Source organism: Oncorhynchus nerka, linkage group LG7 (genome assembly GCF_034236695.1).
Source record: "Oncorhynchus nerka isolate Pitt River linkage group LG7, Oner_Uvic_2.0, whole genome shotgun sequence".
NCBI classification, from domain to species: Eukaryota; Metazoa; Chordata; class Actinopteri; order Salmoniformes; family Salmonidae; genus Oncorhynchus; species Oncorhynchus nerka.
The window spans coordinates 62,434,495-62,456,493 of record NC_088402.1 but is presented as its reverse complement, the minus strand read 5'-3'; the positions used below and the strand labels follow the sequence as shown (position 1 = coordinate 62,456,493).

Below are 21,999 nucleotides of genomic sequence, written 5' to 3'. Positions count from 1 at the left end.
ACTCCTGATTTTGTTTAGCCTTGCCACAACAAAGGGGTTGAATTCTTATGACAATTTCTTTTTTTTCATTTTTTTTCATTTGTAAACATTCTGAAAACATAATTCCACTTTGACATCATGGGGTATTGTGTGTAGGCCAGTGACAAAACATTTAACTTGAATCCATTTTCAATTCAGGTTGTAACAACAAAATGTGGAACAAGTCAAAGGGTGTGAATACTTTCTCAAGGCACTGTAAATAGCTTCCACTTGGTATATAGACCGTTTTAAAGATCAGTATACCCAGGTTAGCTGGAGGTTTTACATTCGTGACTGGGCTTCTTCAGTTGCTGTAATCTAAAACCCTAAGTCTGGGAGTCTGAATAAGCAAGTGAAAGCTGAGCCTGATCACTGCATCCAAACATATTCGACAGTGACGTGCTATAATTTAAACCTAAATAACTATATTGTACTAAGGCTATAAACTGTACAAGTCATTCATATACTAAACTGTTGAATATTTATTTACACTTCCCACAATCTCCCTTTCTTTGGCTCTTTCCCATGCCCTTGTCGTCTCTCCTTTCTCCAACTCTCCTTTTCCGTCTTCATTGCCTTTTCCCATCTCTCTCTTCTCCCCGTCGAACTCCTTCTCTGTCCCCTTACTCTCTCCCCCTCTCCTCAGGTCTCATGAGCTGCGCTCCAAAGTGGTGTCTCTGCAGCTGCTGCTGTCTGTGCTGCAGGGGGCAGGGCCCGTCTTCCGTACCCACGAGATGTTTGTCAATGCCATCAAGCAGTACCTGTGTGTGGCCCTCTCCAAAAACGGGGTGTCCTCTGTGCCCGAGGTGTTTGAGCTCTCCCTCGCCATCTTCCTCACCCTTCTCTCCCACTTTAAAGTCCACCTCAAGATGCAGATCGAGGTTCGGGATACAGGATTTCTATATTTTATCTGTGATTTTGAGTCTTTATACTCAATTTAAAATAGGCAACATAGAATGGAAAATAAAAATGAATGATGAAACTACTTACCACTTTTAATTCCCTCACTGTCTCTACCTCTCCCAGGTGTTTTTCAGGGAGATTTTCCTGACCATTCTGGAAACATCGTCCAGCTCCTTTGAACACAAGTGGATGGTCATTCAGACCCTCACACGGATATGTGCAGGTAAAACACACACAAGCCTGATGGACACATTTAGTGTGCATTGCTGTTTATGTGCAGTACTGTTCAAAAGTTTGGGGTCACTTAGAAATGTCCTTGTTTTTGAAAGAAAATCATTTTTTTTGTTCATTAAAATAACATCAAATTGATCAGAAGTACAGTGTAGACATTGTTAATGGTGGAAATGACTATTGTAGCTGGAAATTGCGGATTTGATATGGAATGTCTACATAGGCGTACAGATGCCCATTATCAGCAACCATCACTCCTGTGTTTCAATGGCACGTTGTGTTAGCTAATCCAAGTTTATCATTTTAAAAGGCTAATTGATCATTAGAAAACCCTTTTTGCAATTATGTTAGCACAGCTGAAAACTGTTGTCCTGATTAAGGAAGCAATAAAACTGGCCTTCTTTAGACTAGTTGAGTATCTGGAGCATCTGCATTTGTGGGTTAGATTACAGGCTCAAAATGTACACCACTGTGTACTACTCCCTTCACAGAACAGAGCAAACTGGCTCTAACCAGAATAGAAAGAGAAGTGGGAGGCCCCGGTGCACAACTGAGCAAGAGGACAAGTACATTAGAGGGTCTAGTTTGAGAAACAGATGCCGCACAAGTCCTCAACTGGCAGCTTCATTAAATAGTACCCGCAAAACACCAGTCTCAACGTCAACAGTGAAGAGGCGACTCCGGGATGCTGGCGTTTTAGGCAGAGTTGCAAAGAAAAAGCCATATCTCAGACTGGCCAATAAAAATAAAATATTAAGAAGGGCAAAAGAACACAGACACTGGACAGAGGTAGATTGGAGGAAAGTGTTTAAGTTTGAGATGTTCGGATCACAAAGAAGAACATTTGTGGACTCAGAAAAAAAAATAAGATGCTGGAGGAGTGCTTGACGCCATCTGTCAAGCATGGTGGAGGCAATGTGATGGTCTGGGGGTGCTTTGGTGGTGGTAAAGTGGGAGATTTGTACAGGGTAAAAGGGATCTTGAAGAAGGAAGGCTATCACTCCATTTTGCAACACCATGCCATACCCTGTGGACGGCGCTTAATTGGAGCCAATTTCCTCCTACAACAGGACAATGACCCAAAGCACAACTCCAAACTATGCAAGAACTATTTAGGGAAGAAGCAGTCAGCTGGTACTCTGTCTATAATGGAGTGGCCAGCACAGTCACCGGATCTCAACCCTATTGAGCTGTTGTGGGAGCAGCTTGACCATATGGTACGTAAGAAGTGCCCATCAAGCCAATCCAACTTGTGGGAGGTGCTTCAGGATGCATGGAGTGAAATCTCTTCAGATTACCTCAACAAGTTGACAACTAGAATGCCAAAAGTCTGCAGGGCTGTAATTTCTGCAAATAGAGGATTCTTTGTCAAAAGCTAAGTTTGAAGGACACAATTATTATTTATAAACTTATCAACGTCTTGACTATATTTCCTATTCATTTTGCAACTCATTTCATGTATGTTTTCATGGAAAACAAGGACATTTCTAAGTGACCCCAAACTTTTGAACGGTAATGTACATATACCAAATTTGTATCTTCTATCCCCCATCTTCAAACCCTTCACCCCCAGATGCTCAGTGTGTGGTGGATATCTACGTAAACTACGACTGTGACCTGAACGCTGCAAACATCTTTGAGCGGCTGGTGAACGATCTATCTAAGATTGCCATGGGGAGGAGTGGCCAGGAGCTGGGGATGACCCCTCTACAGGTTACCTCAAATACGTTGACATCATGCTTGGATTTTGTCTGTTGTTTAGCTGTTTCTCTGGGGTAGGAAGTATTTTTGAGCTCTGTAAATGATGTGACAGACCGGTTAACTAACATGAGACATATTGCAGGAGCTGAGTCTGCGTAAGAAGGGTCTGGAGTGTTTAGTGTCCATTCTGAAATGCATGGTGGAGTGGAGCAGAGACATGTATGTCAACCCCAACCTGCAGGCCAACCTCGGTGAGTGTAATGAGCAGTGTGTGTGTCTGGCAGTGATTCCGTTCGGAAAATGTTGTGCCGGACAAATGACTGGGAAGATTTACATTTATCGGGCTTTGTGTGCGTAACTCAGGACATCCATCCGCACCATCAATAAACAAGGGATATTGACCAAATGAGCCACATTTTACGTGTTTCGATGTGTAGCATATGCAAAAATGTATAGCCTATTGTAAAGGGCATTGCATGTATAGGCTATAAAGATAAGCATTATATTGTTAGATTATAGGAGTTACTCTGGTAGGCTTAAAACATTCAACCTCAACTGTCGGAGTCAGTTCTTCATAGGCCTGCAGTACAAAAGGCTAATAGCCACATCACACCTTCACAAATGTTTCTAAACTTTATTAGATTCATATCAAAAGTAAGTCAAGCCGTTGTTTATAGGGAAAATACAAGCAGGATATTATATTGCGGCAAACGCAACATTACAGTATGAACTTAATTTGTTAAAAGAAAAAGACTCAACAGAATGAAACAAAACACTTTCAAACTGGTTTAAACATTCACCAAAGTTTTGAACACGCTATATTGCAGCAATTACCAAGAAAGCCTAGTGCCTACCGTACCCAACAAATGACTGCAATAAGCTAATGATATTTATATTACAACAGGCCTACTTATCTCAAATGAAATACGGAGGACACAGACAGTTCGAACTTAATTTAGCCAACGAAAATATAACAACTGAATGAAAAAATATCCCTCTTGCATATTTAAAGAAATAGTTTAGATTAATATTGGCATACTATCTTACACTATTGGCATACTATCTTACACTATTGGCATACTATCTTACACTATTGGCATACTATCTTACACTATTGGCATACTATCTTACTTTCATTAGGCCTCCATCTTTAAAATCAACAGTACCCAAGGCTCCTCACACTCTCTTTCCTCAGCAGTGCGCAAGGAGTTAGACAATGGTGCTGAAGCAGGTGTGGGTGGGTGGGTGGGTGGTGTGTGTGTGTGTGTGTGTGTCTAGCTGCACCTCTCAGCCTAAACAGTGTGTATCTTGACCCTGCTGTGTGTGACCCAGGCCAGGAGCGGCCGTCAGATGGTGAGGGTCCGGAGCTGAAGCTTCCTGACCACCTGGCGTCTCGTAGAGACAGCGTCAGTTCTCTGGACTCCACCATGTCATCTAGTGTCCAGTCCTCCCAGCCTGACCACCCAGAACAGTATGAGGTCATCAAACAACAGAAGGACGTCATTGAGCACGGCATTGAGCTGTGAGTCTCACACTCTTTGTCCTTCCCTTTGCCTTTCTTTGTTTTACTCTGTCTATATACAGTATCAGTCTGGCAGGTAGTGTTAATTTCGTCAACAATAACTGACGAAAAATATTCGTCAACCACCTATTTTTCCTGACGAAAGCTAATGATGATACTGAGACGAGATGCCATGAAAAAAACTGTCACAAATGAGTTTTCATTTCAGGTGACAAAAATGTAGTTGTGTAAAGATACCTTAATCGAAAATGACTCAAGTAAAAGTGAAAATCACCCGGTAAAAAACAACTTGAGTAAAAGTATTTGGTTTTAAATATACTTAAGTATCAAAAGTAAAAGTACAAGTATACATCATTTTTATTTGCTTATATTAAGCAAAGCAGACGGCCACATTTTTCTAGTTTTAATTTATTTACGGACAGCCAGGGGCACGCTCCAACATTCAGACATAATTTACAAACAAAACATGTTTTTAGTGAGTGCCAGATCAGAAGGCAGCATGGATGACCGGGGATGTTCTCTTGATAAGTGTGTGAATTAGATCATTTTCCTGTCCTGATAAGCATTCAAAATGTAGAGTACTTTTGGGTGTCTGGGAAAATGTGTGGAGTAAAAAGTACATTATTTTCTTTAGGAATGTAGTGAAGATAAAAGTTGTCAAATATATTAATAGTAAAGTACAGTTCCCCCATAAAACTACTTAAGTAGTACTTTAAAGTATTTTTACTTAAGTACTTCATACCACTGTGAAAATGTGACTAGACGAGAATTCCACATGAAAGTAATGCAAGTTCAATTTGACATGAAGCTCCTTTTCATCTGTTTTGTCCAATTATATGCGGAATATTTAATGCAATCCTCTTATTGGCAGATTTAACGTGTTTAAATTGCGCGGGCTTATTGAACTGATCTGCCTGACTCCCACACAGCTCCCGGGCGGTCACTTCAGTCACTCGCTCTTTTGAAGTTGATGCACAGCATGGACACTTCAATTGTAATCTACCTCAACTAGAAACAATTATGTTTACCCTCTTACTTTCACATAGGCTATTTTTGCTTTGATCACATGAGCTCTATTTTTCCGTCTGTGCTGTTTTTCATCTGTTTTGCCACACTCGCCGTCGGCAAGTGCCAGTGCAGTATTTACCCCCGTTTTGAAATGCTAGTGCTATTTGCTGAATATCAGTATCACATTAAAAATTCTGACATTATTGGAAAGTGTATATTCTCCCATTTTTAAGGGAATCACTGTTATTTACCCTCATTGCAAGGTTATGATTGGGGGGGAAAGCGCTGTATGCCTAAATTGTTTAATCTGTAGCCATGGCTTTGTTGTCCATGTTAAATCATGGCTGGTATTGGTTACAATCTACTACAATAGCAGTGTGCCAGCTATATGAATGATAGTAGGCCTAGTTGAATGTGGACATGATGGAAGTTAAATATGAACTATTTCATGGGGAAAAATACACTGACTAATGTGACTAAAATGACTGACTAGTCGACTGATATAACTAAAACTAAGGATGAAATGACTAACATATGACTAAGACTAAAAGGTACTAATAGACTAAATCTAAAATGGCTGCCAAAATGAACACTGCCCATCTAGTTATACAGTATATCTGTAGTAGCCATAGATTATTTGTCTCCATCTCTCAAGTTTCAACAAAAAGCCCAAGCGAGGTGTCCAGTTCTTACAAGACCAAGGCATGCTGGGAAACACAGCAGAGGACATTGCCCAGTTTCTACACCAAGAGGAGCGCCTGGACACAGTGAGCACCTCATCACAACCTTGTATCACTGTACAAACATGAAGGAGTTTGATTTAGTAGCCTCTCTAGAGAGTATGCAACAACAGAAAGTTATTGTGATGTGTTCGGACTCGAGTTTGTACTAGAAAAGGTTGTCATTGTAGATGCCAGGTCTTTGTTGTAGATGCCAGGTCTTTGTTGTAGATGCCAGGTCTTTGTTGTAGATGCCAGGTCTTTGTTGTAGATGCCAGGTCTTTGTTGTAGATGCCAGGTCTTTGTTGTAGATGCCAGGTCTTTGTTGTAGATGCCAGGTCTTTGTTGTAGATGCCAGGTCTTTGTTGTAGATGCCAGGTCTTTGTTGTAGATGCCAGGTCTTTGTTGTAGATGCCAGGTCTTTGTTGTAGATGCCAGGTCTTTGTTGTAGATGCCAGGTCTTTGTTGTAGATGTCAGGTCTTTGTTGTAGATGTCAGGTCTTTGTTGTAGATGCCAGGTCTTTGTTGTAGATGCCAGGTCTTTGTTGTAGATGCCAGGTCTTTGTTGTAGATGCCAGGTCTTTGTTGTAGATGCCAGGTCTTTGTTGTAGATGCCAGGTCTTTGTTGTAGATGCCAGGTCTTTGTTGTAGATGCCAGGTCTTTGTTGTAGATGCCAGGTCTTTGTTGTAGATGCCAGGTCTTTGTTGTAGATTCCAGGTCTTCGTTGTAGATGCCAGGTTGTCATTGTAGATGCCAGATCTTCATTATAAATGCCAGATCTTCATTGTAAATGCCAGATCTTCATTGTAAATGCCAGATCTTCATTGTAGATGCCAGATCTTCATTGTAGATGCCAGATCTTCATTGTAGATGCCAGATCTTCATTGTAGATGCCAGATCTTCATTGTAGATGCCAGATCTCCATTGTAGATGCCAGATCTCCATTGTAGATGCCAGGTTGTCATTGTAGATGCCAGATCTTCATTGTAAATGCCAGGTTGTCATTGTAAATTAGAATAGGTTCTACCTTACATGGTTATATTTATATAAAATACATAGCTAAAAGGGTTTGTTAGAGCTTCCTATCTCTGGCACAGCTCTTCACCATTTTCCCCTTTCTCTTCTCTCTAGACCCAGGTGGGGGAGTACCTGGGGGAGAATGTGCGTTTCAACAAGGAGGTGATGTACAGCTACGTGGACCAGCTGGACTTCTGTGGCCGGGACTTTGTCTCTGCTCTGAGGGCTTTCCTAGAGGGCTTCCGGCTCCCCGGAGAGGCCCAGAAAATTGACAGGCTCATGGAGAAGTTTGCTGCCCGATATCTGGAGTGTAACCAGGGGTAAGGGAGACATGTCAGTGACTGTTTGCTACCAGCAGGGGGAGGAGTTGAGTTTGCATACACGCTCTGGAAACATGTCATCGAGAACATCCTCAATTATAGATACTGCGTGGACGTGTAGCCTCTTTGAATATTCATTATGTAATGCCCAGTGGTTTACTGATGCACCACCTTGTTACCTCAACTGGCCTTAACCTCTTGCCCCTGCAGACAGACTGAGTTTGCCAGTGCAGACACGGCCTACGTCTTGGCCTACTCCATCATCATGCTCACCACCGACCTGCACAGTCCACAGGTCAGAACACCAACCAATCAGTTTATTTAGCCTGTTCATCTATCCATACACCCACGTCCAGTTATTTGTATTCACTGTTGTTCCCCACCGTTATTTGACCTGTACAGGTGAAGAACAAAATGACCAAGGAGCAGTACATCAAAATGAACCGTGGTATCAACGACAGTAAGGACCTGCCTGAGGAGTACCTGTCCTCCATATACGATGAGATCGCTGGCAAGAAGATCGCCATGAAGGACAGGAAGGAGCACACGATCACACCCAAGACTAGCAAGCACAGTAAGTCGAGATAACAGGGGTATAACAAGCCAGAGACAGATATATTTAGAGTAGGGACAACTTTTAGAATTGGCAATATTGTTCTCACTCTTAGGCGTTCACTAATGAAGCATTGCTTAAATATTCCCAATGTTATTATCATTGAGCGTGGGAAATGCCCTTTACAAGTTAAGTATTATTAATTTGAGTGGTGAGCCTACATGTCTGCCGTAGAATGTGGTAGTGTCATGTAAATGCATCAGGATTCAGAAACATCAATGTCCTAACACTCTAAATATATGTCTCTGTGACAGATGATCTAAAACTGTATGTATTATGCATCAACTGAACCCCTACACCACCCAGCTTAGTGGGAATTGTAAAGCCTACAAGTTACCGTGAAGAGTGTGTTGGTCATGTGATAATCTAGGCACTCTCTTTCTTTTCAGGTGTAGCCACTGAGAAGCAGCGTCGTCTGCTGTATAACGTGGAGATGGAACAGATGGCCAAGACAGCCAAGGCCCTGATGGAGGCTGTGAGCCACGCCCAGGCTCCCTTCTTCAGCGCCACCCACCTGGAACACGTCCGGCCCATGTTTAAGGTACTGCAGAGCCACCCTCGCAATGACCATGTCTTCTGTAGCTCAGTTGGTAGAGCATGGTGCTTGCAACACCCGGATAGTGGGTTCGAGTCCCGGGACCACCCATAAGTAAAATGTATGCACGCATGACTGCAAGTTTCTCACGCATGACTGCAAGTTTCTCACGCATGACTGCAAGTTTCTCACGCATGACTGCAAGTTTCTCACGCATGACTGCAAGTTTCTTTGGATAAAAGAGTGGACTAAATGGCATATACTATTATAGTATCACCTCATTAGGACCACTGCACCACCATCTGCAGTGGCTGGGATGGGTAATGCTTGTGAATGTGTGCAAGAAGGTGGCTGTATGACCAATGCTCTGCGTGTGTGTTGCAGTTGGCGTGGACCCCTCTCTTGGCAGCCTTCAGCGTGGGGCTGCAGGACTGTGATGACCAGGAGGTGGCCTCTCTGTGTCTGGAGGGGATCCGCTGTGCCATCAGGATCACCTGTATCTTCAGTATGCTGGTCAGAGGCCACAGCTAAATAATTCAATGTATCATCCTAACACCTTTACTATCCGTGGACTATGATTCATTTTGTTAACCCCCCCCTCCCAACAAACATGGTTCTATGCTCAACATGAAATTGAAACTCCTAGCCTGTTTTGTCTGTTTCTTTGAATGACTCGTCTGTCTGTCTTCGCGGCGCTGTGCAGTTGGAGAGGGATGCGTATGTCCAAGCCTTGGCTCGGTTCACCCTGCTCACAGCCAGCTCCAGCATCACTGAGATGAAGCAGAAGAACATCGACACCATCAAGACCCTTATCACTGTGGCCCACACAGATGGAAACTACCTGGGCAACTCTTGGCACGAGGTAGGTCAGGGCTTCTCTCATGTAGCCAACCTGGCTTTCCCAACCCTGCCTCTCATCTCCTCTTCTGCGAGTCAGAAATCCACCCCATCTATCTGTCTGTCTCTATGCAAACAAATCCAGTGGAAAGAGAGCATAGCACTTGACTTGGTAGAGACGTCATGAACAGAACATGGAGGCTGACCTCTAACCCTTGGCCTGTGTTTCTCTGTGCAGATCCTGCGGTGTATCAGCCAGCTGGAGTTGGCCCAGCTGATTGGCACAGGGGTGAAGACACGCTACATCTCTGGAGTGGTCCGGGACAGTCAGGCTGGCATCAAGGGTTTCCCAATCGGGGGAGAGGAGTTCATGCCCCTGGGACTGGGTAGGTCACACAGGGCTTTGAAAATCAGGGACAGTTCATGTGTAAATGGTGTATGTGTGAAGATGTCCTCTAAAGGGTGTCTACCAACTCTGCCCAGAGTGTGTGAAATTTGACTTACTTATGTTATAGAAATACATTTTACCAAGACAAGTATGAATATTAATGTTCTAAATCGTTCAGTGGGGTCTTTCTCTAACATATCATTAAAGGAGAACTTTTTAAAGAATTGGAATTTCAAATGAAAATGCCATATTTCGTGTCTCAAAATCGATATCCTTCTTACCTCTATATTGTTTTATATCCTACGGATTCGAGAATAAAGATGACGAAAGTGAGCCAGCCAGTCAGCCAGTGGCCTTAATTCTTGCACAGAATCCATCCTAGCTGGCGCGATGCAATTTGAGTGATTTTTGACCAATTTATATTCTCTGGCCTCCATTGATTTAGTCACCCTAATTCTGTCCATCCTACAAGGGTTAAAAACTCCAATAACTTTTGAACGGATTATGATGGAGACGTGAGGTTTGGTTTTCTTAGAGGATTATCTACCCAACATATCATTTTACCCATTGGTCAAAGATGCATTTTTGATTGGACACCCTATCTTCTGTAGCTTAGTTGGTTTGAGCATGGAGCTTGCAATGACAGTATAGTGGGTTCGATTCCCGGGACCACCCGTGTGTAAAATATATGCACGCTTGACTGTAAGTCACTTTGGATTAAAGTGTTGGCTAAATGGCATAATATGTTAAATGGTGTGTCTGAAATGGGTTTCCTATTGCAGGGACCCTGGTGGGAGGTCCAGACAGGAGGCAGATGGCTCATATCCAGGAGTCCGTGGGAGAGACCAGCTCTCAGAGCGTGGTGGTGGCTGTAGACAGGTGAGAGATACACGTTCAACGTACATCCATGGCTGCAGACATCTGTTCTTAATCATTTATGTCAATGTGACTGTATCTGGATGGTGCTTTCTGGAAGCACATGTCTTGTAAATCTGACCTGTATTTGTTTGCAGGATCTTCACTGGTTCCACAAGGCTGGATGGAAATGCAGTTGGTAAGTGGATCTGTTTCGCCACGTGTGTGTGTGTGTGTGTGTGTGTGTGTGTATTTCTGATGTTGTCCTGTGTCCTTTTCCTAGTGGACTTTGTGCGGTGGTTGTGTGCTGTCTCCATGGATGAACTGGCCTCTGCTCACCAGCCGAGGATGTTCAGTCTGCAGAAGATAGTAGAGATCTCCTACTACAACATGAACCGCATCCGCCTGCAGTGGTCACGCATCTGGCAGGTCATCGGAGACCACTTCAACAAGGTGAGCTCCTATCTTCAGTAAGGAAGGTGTCCTGGAACCAGATTAAGCATATTCCTGGAGTAAGAAACACTTTCAATTGAGATTGTCCATTGAGAATTGTTAGTCCAGCAGTCGTCTAAATCCATTAATCTAACCTGATTATGCAGAGACTTAGTCTATCAAGGGCTCCAGACTAACATTTTCCACTGGCTGTAATGGTGCTACTATCTTTTTCAGTTGGTGGCACCAGCCAATGATTTGGTCTGGTCACACCATTTATTTTTTTCTGCAGCGTTACACAACATACATTTTTGTAAATCACCTTATAACGTAATTCACGGTGCTTTAGACTGTGTAATAGACTACTGAGATGGTAGGCTATTCAAAAAATAAGTTGTTTCGTGTAACATGTCCAAGCAGGAATGAATGATTCAAGATATTTTGATGTGCAACCTAATCCAGTGACTGTCATGAATTGTGGGTTGACAATAGGCTATTGTTTTATTTTACTGTTAAAATAGGCCTCCAGAATTTCCAGAATGTTGTTGATCAATAGAGATGAATCTTTATGTGCACTAATATCATATGCTAATTCACCACATGAGGAAGTGAGAACTCAAAGCACATTATCTAGATCAGGAACACTAAATATAATACCTACTGCTAGTAGTCATGTATTAGTCTAAGTCCAATGAATGTCCTAAAAAGCCTTTGCAGTTGTAGCTTGCTACCTTATGCACTCACATTGGCCCACGCGCACTTCCTATCTTAAAGCCAAATCAAATATCTTGGTTGTAAAATAGTTGCTGTTGACCTCTATTCAAGAGATGACGAATACAAATGATATCCACAGAAAGTTGAGAACAACAGTAGTTACCTCCAAAGCTATGTATTTTCCCGCAGTTGAATTTTGAAAAGTTCTACAATCAGAAGCCTTTTTTCTCTATCCTGGAGCCCACATTGAGGGAGAGAGAGTGGCTCGCTCATCACAGCAACAGGCCCCAGGGAAACGGGCCCAGGGGCAGGGCAGACACTTTCATTGCAGGAATCATGAGAATGCACTATACTGGTTTTCGACACCCCAAAAAATAGAACGTTTTGGAACTTGAGTGAGGTGACCATGCAATGAATGTTCAGCTCACACTGATGTGACAAGTACGTTTTTACTTTCACAGCCAAGTCAAAATGGTGGCAAAAACAAAAAGTATTGTGCCCTGCTATGTACCGACTGTGGATCTATGCCTATGTGTCTGCTCCTCCACCAGGTGGGCTGCAACCCCAATGAGGACGTGGCCATCTTTGCCGTGGACTCTCTGAGGCAGCTGTCCATGAAGTTCCTGGAGAAAGGAGAGCTGGCTAACTTCCGCTTCCAGAAGGACTTCCTGCGGCCATTTGAACACATCGTGAAGAAGAACAGGTAAAGAGAGACTGGACCAGGGGAAAGAGGGGGAAGGGAGATAGTAGAAGGAGGAGAGTCAGAGGTGGAACAATCTAGGGGATATGTTGTGGAAAAACCCTGCCAGCACAGAACCAAATCCAGCCTACACACTCGCCACAAATGCTTGACCCTTTGTCCTACTCTTTCTTTCCTCCACAGATCTCCCACTATCAGGGACATGGTGATCCGCTGTGTGGCCCAGATGGTCAACTCCCAGGCAGCCAACATCCGCTCCGGCTGGAAGAACATCTTCTCTGTGTTCCACCAGGCCGCCTCGGATCACGACGAGACCATTGTGGAGCTGGCCTTCCAGACTACTGGCCACATAGTCAGTGAGTACCGACACGTTAGGACTGGGGCTCAACCATCGTTTTGTCTCAAAGGGCATGGCCAGCTCGGTAGAGAAATGGACTGCTGTGTAATAATTCTCCTTTCTCTTCTCCAGTGATCACGTTTCAGCAGCACTTTGCAGCAGCCATAGACTCCTTCCAGGATGCAGTGAAGTGTCTGTCTGAGTTTGTGTGCAATGCTGCCTTCCCTGACACCAGTATGGAGGCCATCCGGCTCATACGCCACTGTGCTAAATATGTGGCTGAACGGCCGCAGGTAGGCATCCCACAGAATTCCAAAGCACATCCCAAACCTAGATCACAAAGTACTAAAGTGCTTTCTAATGAAGCCTGCAACCGAACAGCATTTTGGAGTGGATTCTTTATTTGCATCATGGTTAAGTACATGATGGTGCCAGTCCATCATGATAATGTTCCTCTAATAGGTCTTCCCTGTCTGTCCCCAGGCTCTGCGGGAGTACACCAGTGATGACATGAACGTGGCCCCAGGGGACCGGGTGTGGGTGAGAGGCTGGTTCCCCATCCTCTTTGAGCTGTCCTGCATCATCAACCGCTGCAAGCTGGACATCAGGACGAGGTAAGGAATCTGACCCGTAGCTCACCCTACAAGTGTAGAGGCACCACAAAGGTAATGCTTTGAGCCCAATAGGCATTCATGTACACTTGACGTGTGTGTCTTTCTGTCACAGGGGTCTGACTGTGATGTTTGAGATTATGAAGAGCTATGGACACACCTTTGAAAAGCACTGGTGGCATGACCTTTTCCGCATCGTCTTCCGCATCTTTGACAATATGAAGCTCCCTGAGCAACAGACGGAGGTGAGGGGCTGTAGGGATTGTCATTGGTTCCACTGTATGACTGTCTTGAGTAGGCATTTCTGTAATTAACACTGGCTTTTGCACCAGTCACTCACTCAACCTCGTGATTTGTTGTGTTGCTCGTCTGTGTGTATTTTGTGTCTTGTGATTTATCGTAGAAGCACGAGTGGATGACCACGACTTGTAACCACGCCCTGTACGCCATCTGTGACGTCTTCACCCAGTTCTATGAGCCTCTCAGTGAGGTCCTGCTGGCTGACATCTTCACTCAGCTGCAGTGGTGTGTCAGACAAGGTGGGTCCTATACTCCCCACAGAGAGAGGGGGGAAAAGAGAGCAGCTGACTCACACACCAGAGAGAGGGGGGAAAAGAGAGCAGCTGACTCACACAGACACACACACCAGAGAGAGGGGGGAAAAGAGTGCAGCTGACTCACACACCAGAGAGAGGGGGGAAAAGAGAGCAGCTGACTCACACAGACACACACACCAGAGAGAGGGGGGAAAAGAGAGCAGCTGACTCACACACCAGAGAGAGGGGGGGAAAGAGAGCAGCTGACTCACACAGACACACACACACCAGAGAGAGGGGGGAAAAGAGAGCAGCTGACTCACACAGACACACACACACCAGAGAGAGAGGGGGGGGGAAGAGAGCAGCTGACTCACACAGACACACACACCAGAGAGAGGGGGGGGAAGAGAGCAGCTGACTCACACACACCAGAGAGAAGGGGGAAAAAGAGAGCAGCGGACTCACACAGACACACACACCAGAGAGAGGGGGGAAAAGAGAGCAGCTGACTCACACAGACACACCAGAGAGAGGGGAGAAACAGCAGCTGACTCGTACAGTCACACCAGAGAGAGCGGGGAAAAGAGAGCAGCTGACTCACACACGCAGTCACACCAGAGAGAGGGGGGAAAAGAGAGCAGCTGACTCACACAGACACACACACCAGAGAGAGGGGGGAAAAGAGAGCAGCTGACTCACACAGACACACCAGAGAGAGGGGAGAAACAGCAGCTGACTCGTACAGTCACACCAGAGAGAGCGGGGAAAAGAGAGCAGCTGACTCACACACGCAGTCACACCAGAGAGAGGGGGGGGAAAGAGAGCAGCTGACTCACACACACATACACACCAGAGAGAGGGGAGAAACGGCAGCTGACTCACACACACACTTAACTAATTCAATTCAAGCTGTATTCACTGTAATATTCTTTGAAACATTTACCAGGAGTTTCAAGTTTGGTGACGTAATGGTGAATGACACCACTATTTTCTCTCCACTACCCCAGATAATGAGCAGTTGGCCCGGTCAGGGACTAACTGCCTAGAGAACCTGGTCATCCTGAATGGGGAGAAGTTTAGCCCAGAGGTGTGGAACGTCACCTGCTCCTGTATGCTGGACATCTTCCAGACCACCAGCCCACACGCGTGAGTTCTGCTGCCGGCCTGTTTTCACTTTTGCAACCCATCACCATAAACAGGCATCCAACAGTAATTCTCAATGTGTTTTTAAATATTTATTTGCACACATAAACAGAAAACGCACTGTTATAGTAAGAAATGCTGATCTTGTATTTGCGTTGCATTGCAAGAACAAGTCTGATGTCAGATGTAGTCATGAGCAGATCTTTCAGCAGGCCATGGTAAGTCATCGACACAGGAAACCCTTCCTCCAATAGACCACATGACTGATGATGTGCACATTCTTTTTTTCTCCTCTCTACAGCCTGTTGACATGGCGACCAGCTGGTCAGGAAGAGGAGGCTGGTGATGGGAAACATATGGTGGGCAAACAATATTTATGAAGCTTCAGACAGTCAAATTAAAGCTTTTGAGCCTGACTATAGACATACATGAGTATATGGCAGTGATTTGACTTTTGAAAATAAATATCTTGCCGTTTGTTCGTGTCATGAGTTGTTTTCTCTCACAAACATACTACAGGATGTAGATTTTGACACCCAATCCCAGAGCAGCTATGACCGAGCCCTGTCAGAGAGAGGAGGTCAGAGCCAAATGTCCACTGCCAGCGATGAGACCTGGAAGGGTAAACCCCATGCCAGTATGCAACGAATTACAGAAACCTTTTGACCCTCAGACCTCAATTCACATTTCTATCTTTATACGTACCTCATCCTCCTTGTCGTGTTCCACTTTTCCACATTTGACCTCAGTCTCTCGTGGGTTCCTATCTATCTTCCTGATGCCGGTGTGCTCTGTGTCTGTGGCAGGAGTGTCAGACCAGAAGCTGTTTGCTGGACTGCTCATTAAGTGTGTGGTGCAGCTGGAGCTGATCCAGACCATTGACAACATTGTCTTCTACCCGGCAACCAGCAAGAAGGAAGATGCCGAAAATATGGCTGCTGCACAGGTTTGTCATAATGGAGCTAAACTACAATGGCTCGAAACTGAAGTCTTGAACCTTATTCACATTTAATCAGGGCATTTATGCATCAACTTAGTAGGGTGTTTTGGGTGTACTGTATGTTGTTGGAGGATTGACCTAGACTCTGTGCTATGTCTCTCCCAGAGGGATACTCTGGAGGAGGCTGCAGAGGAAGGGGACCCTGGGCAGGGGGAGCAAGGCATGTACAGACACCTCTCCTCCCAGCACCTTTTCAAGCTGCTGGACTGCCTGCTGGAGTCACACACCTTCGCCAGAGATTTCAACTCTAACAACGAGCAGAGGACTGCACTCTGGAGAGCAGGTGCGTTCAACTGTCTGTGTTCAGATCTGTCATGTGAGATACAGGATTCTCTTGACATCTCTGTGGTATGTCCATCTACGTTCATATGTCTGTCTGGCTGTCTGTATCTCAGGATTTAAGGGGAAGTCGAAGCCCAATCTGCTAAAGCAGGAGACCAGTAGCCTGGCCTGTAGCCTGCGTATTCTGTTCCGTATGTACTGTGACCGGCAGCTCCAGGACTCCTGGCCTGACATCCAGACACGACTGCTGCTGTGAGTGTCCTGGAGAGGGAAAGACAGGGGGAGGGATCATGTTGTGAAAGCTCTTTACAATTGTAAAGCGACTTTGGGTCCTTGAGAAGTGCTATATAAAGTCCATGTATTATTATTGTTAAATACGTAAAAGTTACTTGTGCTACTTGAACAAGACTAGCTTGAATGTAAATTTGATTACATCATGTCATCCTTAGTCTTCCTGATTGGCCCATCTGTAATAGGTTCTTCATCAATGGTTTGTGGGGGTGTTCCCCCTCTGGCAGTGAGATATGTGGTAATGTTGGTCCTGTGTGTCCTGTCCTGTCCTCAGCGTGTGCAGCGAGGCCCTGGCCTACTTTATCAGCCTCACCTCTGAGAGCCACAGAGAAGCCTGGACAAGCCTGCTCCTCCTGCTGCTCACCAGGACTCTTCGACTGACCGACATCAAGGCACACACTCATTTATTCACAAGTTACACACACTACATACACATGGACTGAAATATTTGCCCCACAAGATTGATCTGTTTTTTAAAATGGTAATATTGCCCTATGAAGACTTTGTGAGGGACTGTCTGCAAGCACCATTTCAACTATCTACCCCAAGTCCGTAAAAGCGATGAAAAGAAGACTGTCCAAATAGAGTAACCTAATAGTGGAAATGGTTTGATTATTGAGCTATAGGACAGCCCTTCATTGGCCTCCTTTCCCCTTAAGCAATGAATTTGACTTCCATAGAGGAAGTAGACAGATTATTTTACAGTTTGTCTGTGTAATGACCTGGGTATGTAAAAGAGGACATCAGATGTGTGAAGGCAGACCAGGGACTGCCCCCGGGGCCTTGGGATACCTCGGCTACATTAAGGATCTCTGAATTAGACTCTCGGGTTCAGTGCAGATTTCCTGTATAGGGTGTCCAATCAGTTAACCTTAGCATTGTTCTTACTTCTTGAATTAAATTCAAGTTGATTTGGGACAGCAAGTAGCCTTGCAGTTAAGAGCGTTGGACCAGTAACCGAAAGGTTGCTGGTTCGAATCCCCAAGACGACTAGGTGAAAAATCTCTGTGCCTTTGAGCAAGGCACTTAACCCTAATTGCTCCTGTAAGTGCTCTGGATAAGAGTGACTGCTAAATTACTAAAATTTAAATTTGAGTAACAAAAGGAAGGACACTAGCTTAGGTACCAACAAGTTTCTGTGCGCATATCAATCGGATACGAACAGGAAGAATGCAGCTTTAGGGGTCATTCTGACTTTGATTAACAAATGTTTCCCCATTGCAAATCCCACCTACAGGTGTTTTACCTGGTCGTATTTAAACAAACAATGTTGACGTTCAACTTTGGCCATAATTCAAACAATTCACTCTTTGACATCACACTCTAAGCTTAATTAGCATATATCTGTTCGACGCTAAATTTTCTTTTCCCCCCTCTTCAGTTCAAGCCTCATGCCTCCTGTTACTACCCGCACCTGTGTGAGATGATGCAGTTTGACCTGATCCCAGAGCTCCGCGCCGTCCTACGCCGTTTCTTCCTCCGCATCGGCTCCGTCTTCCACATCGCTGCTCCTGAGATGGGCCAGCCACAGCCCCCGGCACCCTAGGAGGGTCTGGAGATGGAACGGGGAAGCTGGTGGGACTCTGAGGTGTATGGGAGCTCCCCTATCAGAAGTAGGGGAGTGTGTAGTGATGCAAGAGATCCAAGCAAAGATTGTTACCCTCAGGGGCAGATGCTTTGAAAGTCATCAGTTCCTGTTTATCTCCTGCAAAGGAAAGGCTTGGAGTGTTGGTGATAAGTTCCGGTGCCCTACTGACTCCCCCTAGAAGTTCTAGAGCCCCTGCTGGGAGAAAAGCACTGTGACGGGACAGAGCTCTCTACTAACTGTTTCTCAACACTCTGACGTTAAATGTCAAATGTAATGGAAAATGAACTACAATTATTTATTGATGCTATTTTATATATATATACACACACACACACACAGTGCATTCAGATAGTATTCAGACCCCTTGACTTTTTCCACATTTTATGTTATATCGTTATTCTAAAATGGATTAAATCGTTTTTCCCCCTCATCCATTGACACACAATAATACCCCATAATGACATAGCAAAAAGGTTTTTAGAAATTTTTGCAAATGTATTACAAATATTTTTTTAAACAATAACATTTACATAAGTATTCAGACCCTTTACTCAGTACTTTGTTGAGTATTGGGTATGAAGCTACAAGGTTGGCATACCTGTATTTGGGGAGTTTCTCCCATTTTTCTCTGCAGATCCTCTCAAACTCAGTCCGGTTGGATGAGGAGCGTTGCTGCACAGCTATTTTCAGTTCTCTCCAGAGATGTCGGCTTGGGTTCAAGTCCGGCCTGTGGCTAGGCCACTCAAGGACATTCAGAGACTTGTCCCGAAGCCATGCCTGCGTTGTCTTGGCTGTGTGCTAAGGGTTGTTGTCCGGTTGGAAGGGGAAAATTTGCCCAAGTCTGAGGTCCTGAGCACTCTGGAGCAGGTTTTCATCAAGGATCTCTCTGGACTTTGCTCTGTTCATCTTTCCCTCGAGCCTGACTAGTCTCCCAGGCCCTGCCTCTGAAAAACATCTCCACAGCAAGATGCTGCCACCACCATGCTTAGGGATGGTGCCAGGTTTCCTCCAGACGTGACAATTGTCATTCAGGCCAAAGAGTTAAATCTGGGTTTCATCAGACCAGATAATCTTGTTTCTCATGGTGTGAGAGTCTTTAGGTGCCTTTTGGCAAACTCCAAACGGGCTGTCATGTGCCTTTTACTGAGAAATGGCTTCCGTCTGACCACTCTACCATAAAGGCCTGATTGGTGGACTGCTACAGAGATGGTTATCCTTCTGGAAGGTTCTCTCATCTCCACAGAAGAACTCTGGAGCTCTGTCAGAGTGACCATCGGGTTCTTGGTCACCTCCCTGACGAAGCACCTTCTCCCCAGATTGCTTAGGCCGGCCAGCTCTAGGAAGAGTCTTTGTGGTTCCAAACTTCTTTCATTTAAGAATGATGGAGGCCACTGTGTTCTTGGGGACCTTCAATGCTGCAGAAATGTTTTTGTACCCTTCCCCAGATCTGTGCCTCGACACAATCCTGTCTCGGAGCTCTACGGACAATTCCTTCGACCTCATGGCTTGGTTTTTGCTGACATGCACTGTCAACTTTGGGACTTTATATAGACAGGTGTGTGCCTTTCTGAATCATGTCCAATCAATTGAATTTACCACAGGTGGACTCCAAGTTGTAGAAACTTCTCAAGGATGATCAATGGAAACAGGATGCACCTGAGCTCAATTTAATTTTTTAATTTTTTTTATATATAAATGCAAAAATGCCTTAACCTGTTCACTTTGTCATTATGGGGTATTGTGTGTAGATTGATATGGAACTAAAAAAAAAAAATCCATTATAGAATAAGGCTGTAATGTAACAAAATGTTGAAAAAGTCAAGGGGTCTGAATACTTTCTGAAGGCACTGTGTGTGTGTGTATATATATATATATATATATATATATATATCTATCCTGTACCTGATTTTGTTTGTCCCATTTGTTGATTTGATTACTTTCTGTTTATAAGACTGAACAAACATGCATATTCAAATGCTAAAGCAAATAAAGAATAATTACTGAATATGCTGAAAAGTCCACTGGCAGAGAGGCTCATTGGAAACCTGTGTCGATAAGCAAATGATAATACAGTAAAGTATCCTCAGTGTCTCCCATTGTGATGCGCTTGTTAATCTGATCCAAAAATATTGTAACTGATAGGCCTGATACCAAGGCTCATCCCTATTACTGTCCCTTTTCGTTATGTAAAATGTCTTCTTCATTTGATGTTATTGGTGGTTGGTTGTTGGCCTCCTGTGTTATTTGTATTGTAGTACAACCTGTATTGAGTGTCCCACTCTGAGATGGGCATTGATGGGAATGGCTTGCTGTGTTCGGGGTTCCAGAGTGAGTCCTAATGGATAAGCCCTATGGCTGCACTTGTTGGGTTGTTCCCCTGCCACCATTCCCCATTAATCACATTGTGTGAATCACTATGGCCTGTTTTAACATTCCCTATTTTACTCATTTGTTATTTTTTTATAATTTTATAGTGATCATTACATGCCAGTTTACTTGAGGGGCTTGTTGAAAGGGGCTTGTTGAGGGGCTTGTTATTTTTCAAATGTCCTATGTTTTCTCCCCAAACTGAGTCTTGGAGGGTTCCAATGTTCTGAGTGCAAAGATTAATTAATTGCTATTTTCTAGAATGAATCTATTGTCCTGTAAAGGTCTTCAAGGCAATGCCCATGATATATAGCAAGGATGAGGTTTTATTATCCCATTAAACTGTTCTATTTTTCTATTTTCCCTGTTCTGTTTTACACCTATTGAGTCTGTGTGAACAGAGCCCTCTCGTGTATTAACTTTCCAGTACTTTATCAGCCTGTCAGTGAAAATACACCAGACAGGAGAAAGAATGAAGCAAAACCAAACATTACTCCTAAACATGTTGGTGTATAGCTATCCACTTTACCATTTGTAGTTTAATACTGTCTACATTTTTTTTTTTAAGCAAGGATGTATGTAATTATTTGAAGTGCATTTAAATATTTTTAAGAAGCATTCCTCCCCCTTCCAACTATAGAATTCTACTTTCCCCTAAAGAATGGGGATCTATATATAAATATACAGTATATGGGAGAAATACAAACTGTAAAATAATTATACATATAAGTGCTATACATATTGTGATGTAATCTTCCAAGCATTTGGTTAAGTATTCAATAAACCTTGAATTCAGATCTATAGCAGCACTTTTGACTTTGGTTGCTTGTTTCAGTGGATGGAAAGTGTGAAATAATCTCAACTGTTGTAGGTTAGTGTAGCGATTTTTCTGGCTTTTTGACAATGCGTTTCTAAAGATGACCACCAGTGTGGCGCTGTAAACCCCCCAAACGTCCGAATGTGTCGAATGCAATTTGGGTGTAACAAAGGTTACCATGGAAATGTGTAACATCCTTTGTTTGGGGTGTAGCCACAGAAAAATGAACTAAATCTATGGTATAGCTAAATCTGTATGTTTCATTTACTTATGTAAAGACTCAAACGTTTTTAATTAAGAGATATGCATTCATTTGCATCATGTAAACCCCCACCCAGTATGTTAGGAATCGGTGAGTTGTCTTTTGATTATGAAAATGTTAGGTCGAAGAGGATTGACCCTCTTTTGGTAGGGTGCTAGCTAACTGTTAACATTAGCTAGCTAACGTTAACTTCCTAAACTCCCTACATCTCTATAGCTCGCCAGCTGGCTAGTTTATTCCACACAGGC

General features: G+C 44.0%; 1 protein-coding gene and 1 long non-coding RNA gene across 3 annotated transcripts in view; one reads left to right on the top strand and one right to left on the bottom strand.

The window, feature by feature from the left end:
- LOC115132138 (brefeldin A-inhibited guanine nucleotide-exchange protein 2-like) overlaps positions 1-21,481 on the top strand; it is a 41,114-nt gene extending 19,633 nt beyond the window's left edge. The window contains exons 10-39 of one of the 2 annotated variants that reach the window (XM_029664416.2): positions 665-899; positions 1,045-1,144; positions 2,726-2,865; positions 2,996-3,104; positions 4,186-4,375; positions 6,039-6,150; positions 7,235-7,440; positions 7,651-7,735; positions 7,843-8,014; positions 8,443-8,594; positions 8,973-9,101; positions 9,292-9,450; positions 9,664-9,811; positions 10,596-10,692; positions 10,827-10,867; positions 10,952-11,121; positions 12,366-12,517; positions 12,698-12,870; positions 12,984-13,144; positions 13,335-13,465; positions 13,578-13,707; positions 13,866-14,001; positions 15,009-15,147; positions 15,446-15,503; positions 15,664-15,766; positions 15,951-16,090; positions 16,250-16,427; positions 16,540-16,678; positions 16,992-17,109; positions 18,099-21,481. In XM_029664416.2, coding sequence (XP_029520276.1) covers positions 665-899; positions 1,045-1,144; positions 2,726-2,865; positions 2,996-3,104; positions 4,186-4,375; positions 6,039-6,150; positions 7,235-7,440; positions 7,651-7,735; positions 7,843-8,014; positions 8,443-8,594; positions 8,973-9,101; positions 9,292-9,450; positions 9,664-9,811; positions 10,596-10,692; positions 10,827-10,867; positions 10,952-11,121; positions 12,366-12,517; positions 12,698-12,870; positions 12,984-13,144; positions 13,335-13,465; positions 13,578-13,707; positions 13,866-14,001; positions 15,009-15,147; positions 15,446-15,503; positions 15,664-15,766; positions 15,951-16,090; positions 16,250-16,427; positions 16,540-16,678; positions 16,992-17,109; positions 18,099-18,263 — 4,168 coding nt within the window. In that variant the 3' untranslated portion in view covers positions 18,264-21,481. Of the gene's footprint in view, positions 1-664; positions 900-1,044; positions 1,145-2,725; positions 2,866-2,995; positions 3,105-4,185; positions 4,376-6,038; positions 6,151-7,234; positions 7,441-7,650; positions 7,736-7,842; positions 8,015-8,442; positions 8,595-8,972; positions 9,102-9,291; positions 9,451-9,663; positions 9,812-10,595; positions 10,693-10,826; positions 10,868-10,951; positions 11,122-12,365; positions 12,518-12,697; positions 12,871-12,983; positions 13,145-13,334; positions 13,466-13,577; positions 13,708-13,865; positions 14,002-15,008; positions 15,148-15,445; positions 15,504-15,663; positions 15,782-15,950; positions 16,091-16,249; positions 16,428-16,539; positions 16,679-16,991; positions 17,110-18,098 lie in introns of both variants that reach the window. The other variant, XM_029664415.2, reaches the window with a different exon arrangement.
- LOC115132139 (uncharacterized) lies at positions 15,222-17,010 on the bottom strand. The gene is made up of 3 exons (XR_003864037.2): positions 16,860-17,010; positions 15,850-16,687; positions 15,222-15,708 (listed from the first exon to the last, which is right to left on the bottom strand). It is a non-coding gene; the product is annotated as an uncharacterized LOC115132139 (long non-coding RNA).
- Positions 21,482-21,999: the final 518 nt, after the last annotated feature.